This window comes from Gavialis gangeticus, unplaced genomic scaffold (genome assembly GCF_001723915.1).
Source record: "Gavialis gangeticus isolate Ggan-Ray unplaced genomic scaffold, GavGan_comp1, whole genome shotgun sequence".
NCBI lineage: Eukaryota > Metazoa > Chordata > Crocodylia > Gavialidae > Gavialis > Gavialis gangeticus.
This window is the reverse complement of record NW_017729027.1, coordinates 748,129-757,465: the sequence shown is the minus strand read 5'-3', so window position 1 is coordinate 757,465 and position 9,337 is coordinate 748,129. Positions and strand designations below refer to the sequence as shown.

General features: G+C 43.4%; 1 protein-coding gene across 4 annotated transcripts in view; it reads right to left on the bottom strand.

Moving 5' to 3' along the window:
- Positions 1-9,337, bottom strand: part of UBE2J1 (ubiquitin conjugating enzyme E2 J1) — an 86,640-nt gene that overhangs the window by 46,976 nt on the left and 30,327 nt on the right. For 2 of the 4 annotated variants that reach the window (XM_019520351.1, XM_019520350.1), the window contains exons 3-4: positions 9,082-9,213; positions 8,173-8,257 (exon numbers count right to left, since the gene is read on the bottom strand). In XM_019520351.1, the coding sequence (XP_019375896.1) occupies positions 8,173-8,257; positions 9,082-9,213 (217 nt within the window). The remainder of the gene's footprint in view (positions 1-8,172; positions 8,258-9,081; positions 9,214-9,337) is intronic. The other 2 variants (XM_019520353.1, XM_019520352.1) reach the window with 1 other exon arrangement.

Below are 9,337 nucleotides of genomic sequence, written 5' to 3'. Positions count from 1 at the left end.
CTACAATCATTATTATTTAATCTAGACTTTAAAATCATGCAATGAGTTTTGCCTACAACGTTCCATTTTGTCTGAAGAAAATTTCTCATATTTCACATCAGTAATGTTCTTGGGACACACAAAAGTTCTTTATAAACACAACAGTGAAAGAGTTAAGGGAGAGTGGAAGATGAAACAACTGATAGATGGGTGGGTGAGGACAGGACACAATGCAAAGAAGGAAGAATAAGTCATCACAGAAATGCTAGATCAAAATGAATCAAGTTTGTAATGTGTGAGAAAGGATCTTAAGCACTAATGGCAGGAAAGGACTGACATAAGAGATGTAGAAGGATGCTGTATGAAACACTTTCATCACCTTCGTGTTATCTGTTTAGGCTCAGACCCTACAAGTGATACACATAAGCTCGGGGATTTACCTGCTTACAGACAATAACAGAATTAGGACCTTGGACTATTCACTTTTGGACAGGCAGGGACAAATTTTCCTTCCAGAAAAGCACTTAAAATACTTGTGACTTGTAAATGTTTATTCTTCATATTTACATGTTGTTTACCTACATTGGGGTGTCAAAACATATGGCCTATGAACCAGATCCAGCTCACAGAGCTTCTCGTCACAGCTGCCAGATCCACTATGTTGGTCTAGCCCAGGGGTTGTCAAACACAGTGGGGGGGACAGACTGACATGTGTAGCTGGCCAGTGTCTTCCAACTGTACCTGAGGTCCCTTCCAATCCCAGAGCTCAGGGGGGAGGGGACGGACCTAAAAAGTTTTAAAACAGCATATAAGCCTGCGAGTACTTAAACTGTCAACCTGTCTCTCGCCAGAGAACAGCATCTGAAAGGCACCAACTCCGGCTGCTTCCTAGCTGCTACTGTCTAGCTAGGGAGTGTCGTCAACTTGCAAAGGATTGGATAGGATACAATACTAGTATTGTTCTCCTAGATCATTTCTTTTTTTTCCCCTATATCCATTCCTTTTGAAATTTTTTTTTTTTTAAACCTGAAGAAAAAAAAAAATTCTGTGTTTTGCCAGACAATGATTGCTGGGCACTGTTCAGGAAAGCACAGCATAGATCAGATAGATTACACACAGACACCGACATACACACACTACACAGTCAGGCACCTTTCTCCATCACAGGAAAACATGAAGTGTGCTGGAAAGGCTGGTGCTGCCAAGTCTAGGAGGGGAGCAAGAGGGGGAAGAGGGAGAGGTGTCAGTTCGCAGCCACCCAAGCTGAGACACAGCCTCTTTTCAACCAGCCATGAGGCTTTTGCTGGTAATGGGAGCAAGGAGGTTGCAGCAGTGCCTGCAGCTGCACCCGCTCCAACACCAACTGTAAACCCCAGCACCAGCAGCATAGTCTCCTCCACCCCAACTGCAGGTCCCAGCATGAGCCTTCCACTCCCAGTCTGATAGGAGCTCCTTCTTGAAGTAGGGGACCTCAGCTTGATAGCACAAGAAATTCTGAGGCAGAAGGGGGAAGCAGAGCTTGTGCTCCACATGCCTCAGAGTTCCCCTAGAGCCAGGTCCCTTTCCCCAGAAGGGACTGCAGAGAAGGCTGTGGGGGCAGCTGGCTCAGCTCCTCCTGTTGTTGTGCCTCTGCCTGTTGAGGAGAGGGATAAGGCAGGAGCCACACCTGCACCCCAGAAGCGAGGGGGTAGCGTGCTCTGGAATCATTTTGAGGTAGCAGATGATCCCACATATGCTACCTGCCTGCACTGCTGAGCCAGAACCAGGCAAAGAAGTAAAATGCATGAGCACCACAGGGATGCTGTGCATCTCCCACAGGCACCACCCTTTTGCCCTTGCTCCTCCTCAGCCTGGCACCAGTGGGAGCATGCCCAACCTCCTAGGTACAGAAATTCACAAACTCAATATAGACAGTGGAATCCTGACACACTACAACCTGCCACACATCCAACTCCCCAGGTACCTCTCCACATTTACCTGCACTGCTACATCCCCTTTCCTCCCACACCCCAGCCTGTCCCTCACCTCATGACACCTCCATTTCCATTTTCAGTGACTGGCTTTCTCGCCTGCATTGCATGCCAGCCTCTGGCTTCTTTACTATTCCTTCCATCCAGGAAGAGCAAACACCAACTATAGATATTTTCCCAGCCTGATAAAGGGTATTTATACATGAAAGCTTGCTAGAAAGAATTTTTCCAACTATCTGAGTTGGTCTAAGAAAAGATATCAGATTTACCCAAAGAACCTTGTCTGCTAAAGACATACAGCAACACACAAACTAAGGGTGAAATCCTGATTCCACTGAAATCAATGACAAACTCACTGGTCTCAACACCACCAGCATTTCCACCTGAACAACTTGTTCAGCATATTCATTAGTTTCTTCGGTCTCCTCTTCACCCCCCTAGGCCTGGTCCCAGAGCTGTCCCTAGAAGTGTGCAGGGCCCGGTGCATATCAGTCTGAGGGGGGTCTGGGCAGGGTGGCGAGTGACTGGAGCCAGCAGAGTGGGTGGGGGTGGCAGGCAGCTGAAGCTGGCAGCGCGTGGCGGCAACGGCAGGGCCGATGCAGCACTGACCGCAGGGCCCAGAGCGGACGCCCCGATTCGCTCCCCCACCAGGGATGGCCCTGCCTGGTTCCCTTCAGATATACAAGATGTGTCTCTCTTTCCATATACAGTTCCTAAATTAAAATTCAATCTACAGATAAGCAGGCTGAATCATTACACAGCTGTAAACTGATTCACAGAACTAACTTTTTGAACAAGACTCAGAGCCATTTAAACACATCTTTCCTAAAAAAATGGAAAACTTGGAATGTTGTACCAAAAGTTCTCCTCTGTGATTTGGTACTCAGGAATACAAGCAACCCCTGCTTAGTGCTCTTAATTGGTTCCTGAAAAAATGAGCGTTAAGCAAAACCTGCTGCCAGCTGTACAATGCCTGTGAGCATTATAATGAAACTCACTGACCACTAAGTGGAATCGGGTATCAATGTAAAGCGAGCATTATAGTGAAATAGCATGAAGCAAAACAGTGTTAAGCAGGGATTGCCTGTATTTATCTTATTGTTTAGCATTGTTTAATCTATTGTGGTAGCATCTAAAGTCCTTGACTACATTGGGCCCTCATTGTACTAGGTCCTATACAACTGTAAGATACCAAAGCTAATTTCATCTGCAGTCCCTCTTGGGTTTCCTGCTTGCATCAGGTAGGAGGCACACAAGGTACTATTATTAGGGACAAAGTTATTTAATAGATACTGACAGCCTGGAAACAGCTCTTTCAAACTGCAGCACCATACACCAAGGAAAAAGATAGAGGCAACCTCTTGACAATGGAAACTCAGATGAACATAACGTGTGATAGTATCGTCAACACAACATGAACTATTTACAAATCCAACTTTTTTTTCATTTTAGTACGTGTATAAAGCAAAGAAAATTGTATTTACCAACTGCATGTGCTTCCCTTCCTGATGAAGGGTTTTCAACGCAAAAGCTTAAGATATACTTCTACAACTATTCTATTGGTCTACTAAAAGACACCAAATTGACCCAAAGAACCTTGTCTGCCAGTGCCATGTCCTTAGATCAACACCCCTAGCACCTGAGCCCGGTCAGCTGACCGGAAGGAGGCAGGGCCCTGGGCACATCTAAGCCCCAGGGCTGGGGCTGGCAGGAAGAGTTCTCTGGCAGCTACTGGAGAAGCTCCTGCAGGAAAGGAATGAAATGCTCTGTGACAGTTTGGCTGCCTGAGATGCTAGTGCTACTGTACTGCTTACCAATTGTTATTTAAAGTGGTGGACCAGACTGAGGCTGTAGGGGAGGAGACCTCACTGGGGCACACTACCATGTAGAGGCCCCAGCGCCAGTGAGGGCACAGCAACAATAGAAGGTAGAGTGAGACTGAGACCTCATTACAAGGATGATATTGAAATACTATCTGCAAGGCATGGGGCATGGTAAGGGATGGTTGGAGCCATGAATCTAGCCCACAAGGCTTAGGGTGTCCCTGAGTCCCAGCAAGGGGTCCAAGAACCTACAACGTTTAGTGGGACCATGACTGAGCTGAAGCTCAAGGGCCGCCTCCCGATCTATTATCTTTTCCAACAAGACATGGCAGCAGGTGAGAAGAGAAGGCACCCACAGGGCAGAGCTGGCACTGTCACAGGGCCCTAGGGGTATCATGGCCATCTCTAGGGACCCCACTCTGTGACAAAGTGCAGTTTCCCAGAAACCCCTGCTCCTTGAAACTTGGCAGGCTTCCTGGCCTCAGAAGGGGCTACTATTCCTGCAATTTTCATCAGAATCAGGCAAGAAATGACAACGGTATAGGCCTTTGGCATTTTAGTCATTCCCCATTATAGCCTACGGCCAAGAGACTGAAAGTGTCGAAACTAGAAAACATTTTCCGCTGAAACAAAATGAGACAGCAATTTGAAACACTGAAATCAATCGCTGTCCCATCAATATGCCAAATCCGAAACCAAAACAAAACAAAGGTGTTTCTCACATCCCTACTAGCCAGTACCCAATGGGTAACGTCTGTACCCTAGGAGGTCGATGCTTTCTCCCTCTGTCCCTGTCCCCTCATCAGGTTTACCAGTTCTAAATCACAGTTCCCAACAAAAATTGGCAACAATTGGCAACAGCAGTTGATTCCAACCCTATGGGTACTGTTAGGGAATAAGGCCCACCAAGTGACTTGAGTTTGACACCCTAAGCTATTTAGGGTGTCAAACTCACAGCAACTTAATAGCAAGTAAATATGCAATCAAAACAAACACATCCATATATATCCATTCTCTGCCACCCCAATATCAGTTGCATTAAACAGAATGAAAATGTGGTCCACCAGCAGCAACTCTGGATTTCTGCAGCTGCATTTGTCTTTGTAGCTGCAATTCTCTGCTTTAGCAGGACTTGCTGATTGATGCAAAACCCTAGGGAGAGCTCAGTGTTTCCCACAATACTCTGGTCATGAAATTTAATGTTTCAACACAGCTATATAACTTCTATCTGACAAAGAGTTACATCTTAACTGTAATAACAAGAAGTGATACATTGGGGGGAAGAAAACACAAAAGAAAGAAAGGTCATGGAAAACTCATCCTGCTGATTCCCTATTTCAGGGCAAAGTTTAAGAAGCATGCTGCTCTGACACCTACAAAGGGCAAAAATAAATTCAGTTAAACACAGGCTCTGTGGTCATCCTCCCTTGTTCTCAGCATTCATTCAATATGGGTTACGTCATTCAGCTGATCACATTCTACTAGATCATAATTCAAATTGATTTAGAAGGAAAATAAGTAACTAAGAAGGAGTTAGACAGTAAAGTAAAACAACAGGATTTAAAGTGACTTATACAAGTAAAAAAGTAACTAAAATATTGTATACAAATTAGTTTTGTAAAACTGTCCTTTATGGGAGCAAGTAAATATCAATAGTTCAACATGTTCTCTGAATCTCACACCTCACTTACTCTTGCCTGTATACCACGGGGTCTCTCAAGTCCTCCCCAAACCTCCCTTTTCTATCACATGACACCACTCACAGAAAACTACCACTTACTTTTCCCTACCATTTACACATCATCCCTTTTCTTTTTCTTGGCAACATGCTCCACAGCGGGATGTATTCATTTATTTCCTCTTTTCCACTATGCTCCAGAAAGGATCATAGGAAACTAGCTCTGGAAGGAAATTCATAAGGTTATCTAGTATAAATACCCCTGATCAAGGCAGAATCATCCTTGACTAAACCATCCCAGGCATGTGCCTGTCTATCCTGCTCTTGAAAAGTTGCAAGGATGGAGATTTTGTCCGTTTCAACAATTTCTCCATGTAATCTGTTCCAATGTTTGAACACCTTCACAGTCCTAATATCCTACCTAAGTTTCCCTTGCTGAAACTTGAGGCTATAGCTCTTAGTTCTGTCCCTTAACAGCCACAAGGAAAAGTCCATCTCCACCCTCTCTATAATTGCCCTTCAGGTATTTGAAGACTTATCAAATCCTCCTTCAGTCTTCTCTTCTCCAGACCTAAAAGGAAAGTCTGCAAGAACTAGGGTTATTAAATCATGCTTCCCAGGCCTCTAATCATTTTGGTTGCTCTGTGCAAGTCTCTTTCCAAACTGTCCACATTCTTCTTGAAGTAAGAGGCCCAAAACTGGATGCAGTACTCCAGGTGAGGCCTCACCAATGCTAGAAAGAGCAGAAGAATCACTTGCCTTGAGTTGCAAGTGATGCTGTTGTTGATACAATACAGTGTATTGTTGGTCTTTTTTGCAAAAAGAGCACACTGTTAGCTTCTATTCAGCTCATGGTCTACCATACCCCACAGGTCCTTCTCTGCAGTATTGTCCCAAGTGCAGAACTTTACACTTGTCCTTGTTGAATCTTATCTGGCTGATTGTAGACCATTTCTCCAGTGTTTTCAGGTCATTCTGGATCCTACTTCTACCCTCCTTCTCATCTGATGCCAAGGCTTCATACCAATTCTCAAGCTGGACAATTGTAGATCCAGAAACACAGTTGTCTCTTGCCAGAGGTGACAAGTTGCCAACTTCCCCTTTCCAAAGTAAATGCATCTTCTGTGCCTTCCAAAGCCTTCTTTGGTTGTCTTCTACAATCCTGGAGGTCTCTTTGTGCATAAAGCTGATGACGGCCTCATGCTCACAGACACTTCTATGCTGGAGTGCCTCTCACAATAAAAGCACTCCCCCACCTGATTGTCCTGGGCAGGGACATGCCAGCTGAAGTCCCTGCAAAGCCAGACCAGAACCTGGGTGGAAGGCTCAGTGGTCAGTGGCTGTGTCTGGACAGAGCCTGCACAGGTACAGGCAGCAAGTGCTGGTAGTAGCAGGGGCTTTGGCACTGATGTTTCCAGCCACTCTACTGACTCTCCTGCTAGCTCTTTCTTCCTCTTCTGCTGCTATGTTCTGGAAAAAGAAAAATCCCTCTTCATTCCTCACTTCCTTGATTGTAAGCTTGCTGAGTGGAAGTAAGGGTAAGAAAGAGTGCCTGGGAAAACTCCCCAGAGAACTCCCCACTCAAACTCCCGTTTGCTGGCCTGTTCACTGGTCCTGTACTACTGCTGCTGCATCACTAATCTGGCAAGCCTAGCCTTTCTGCTTAGATATACCCCATCTCTTTGTTCACACTAAAATCAGCCCACTCCTCCAAACAAGCCTACAAACTGGCACCCAAACTAAAGCTACAACACCAAGTGCAAACCAGACAGGCCCTCCTACTAAGCAACACTCAAAAACCCACTTCCACACAGCCATGGCTTCTAGCTCCTGTCCCAAGTAGGACTCCCACTCAAATTCCTGTCCATTGGTCCTCTGCTGCTGTGATCTCTGGTGCTGCTTCTGAGGAAGGGTAAGAGGGTATATCTTGTCTTTCAGCATACTGCAGCTTCTGATTTGGAGCAGACAGACAGCTTACTTATCTCTTCCTTCTCCTGGTCTCCAAATAACTTATGTTTTTTTTTAGGGAAAACACAGTGGTGAATTTTTAATCTTAAATGATTAATATATGATGCCAATGTAATCTCCACAAGCTATTTGATTTCAAGTGGAAATTAGTCCATACTAATATCTATGTAGTCCCAAAACCTGGGGTTGAGGGTACCTAAAGCCTAGACCTACTAACCTTAATTGAGAGCACTGAGACTAGTGGTTAAATTAGATTGACATGGAGCAGTCACAAGACCAGCTGAGGAGCTGTACTCCCCCTTCCTACTTCACTTTATCTTAACCTGAAGTGACATACTAATAGCTGTTATGCAGCCATGCCATATTGTCTTGGAATCTATTTTTTAGCAGACCCCATAACAGGTTTTTCCACTGACATTTGAATTAAGTTATTTTTACAAATGAAATTTATTCATCAGTTTATCCAAGACAAATAACCATACCAAAAACATTTTTATTTTCCCTTCCTTTTATATATTTCTCTAGAAAAGCAATTTTGCTTCTTCTAGAAGTCAGGTGAATAAGTCAGAGACATTCTGCTGAATGGATGTGTATCAAGCAATACACATCATGAATATAATACAGTTATGACTAGAGTATAAAGACAAGACAGAACCTAGATAATCTATTAAAGAACTGTACACATCTCAAAATCAGTTTGGCTGGTGTCCATCAATGTTTTTCTGAAGTACACTGAAAATAAGTTGATACTCACTGCTCCATGAAGGCTGCCATGTTTCAGGATGATGTCCTGAGATGCTTAAACAAATTTTCTTCCCCACTTCAAACCTTCCATTGGCCTTTGTGGAAGACAGGATCGGGGAGGAAGGAGATAAAAAAAAAGAAGAAAAACATACACACTTCATTCTAAAAGGCTTCTTGTTAAAACTAAACTTCTACCAAAAACGAAAAGTCATAAAAGGTCTTTTCCAATAGAACAGTTTGCATACAAACTCAGAAACTGTACTGGGGCCAACCATAAAAAGCTGGATCAGTTACTAAGCCACTCTTGATGGTACTTGCACAAAGCACAGGTGGCAGTTTCTTTTAGACATGAATAAAAGAAAGCAAGTTATGAATTCGGCTCTACAGGGTACAATACTTCAAATTGCAAGAAGAATTTCAATACTTTATAAGCCAAGAATACTATGGAAAAATATTGTAACCAAATAATCAATTGTGTAAAAAAATCTTAAGAGTTAAATCCTTTACAACTGCGTTTTGTTTTACCAAAACTTATTCTTAATATTTAGTTACTCCTCTCCTGGAAGCTGCTGTGGTACCAGGTAGAGGACTAAGCACTAAGACTGTCTTTTGTGTGTTTTCAAGGCCCCAGGCAGCTGCGTGTACCAAGTAGAAAAAAAAAGCAGCTATACCTTAAAATTATTTCCCCTTCTCCTTCAGTGATAGGAGTATTAAAGTATGCTTTACAGTGCCTTTTCAGTAATATAAGTAATCTTACCTAAAGATTAACCTTCAGATCTCATTTAACCTCATTCACACATATAAACTGGATAAATCAAGCTACAGATGAGCTACTTGTCAAAAAATAATGGTTCAAGGATTTTACGCTTAAAATCTAACTGAAACAACTATGTGGAAAGAATGATAGCAAAATACTCACTGTTAAGAGAATAATGCTTGGTGGTTTCATTGGATATTCTGGTGGTAGGACTATTCGTCCATGATATATTCCTCCATCAAAATCTGAATCTGGAGGGCCTCTAACAGTGAAATGCCATTCAAAAAGATTATCCTAAAATCAACCCCCCAAAAAATCTGTAAGTCATAGAGCACAGGTTTAAACACAGACAATCACTTTCTTAAAACAAGCACAGAATGTGGACATACTGAATAGCAAAAATTTAAACAAGTCAGAA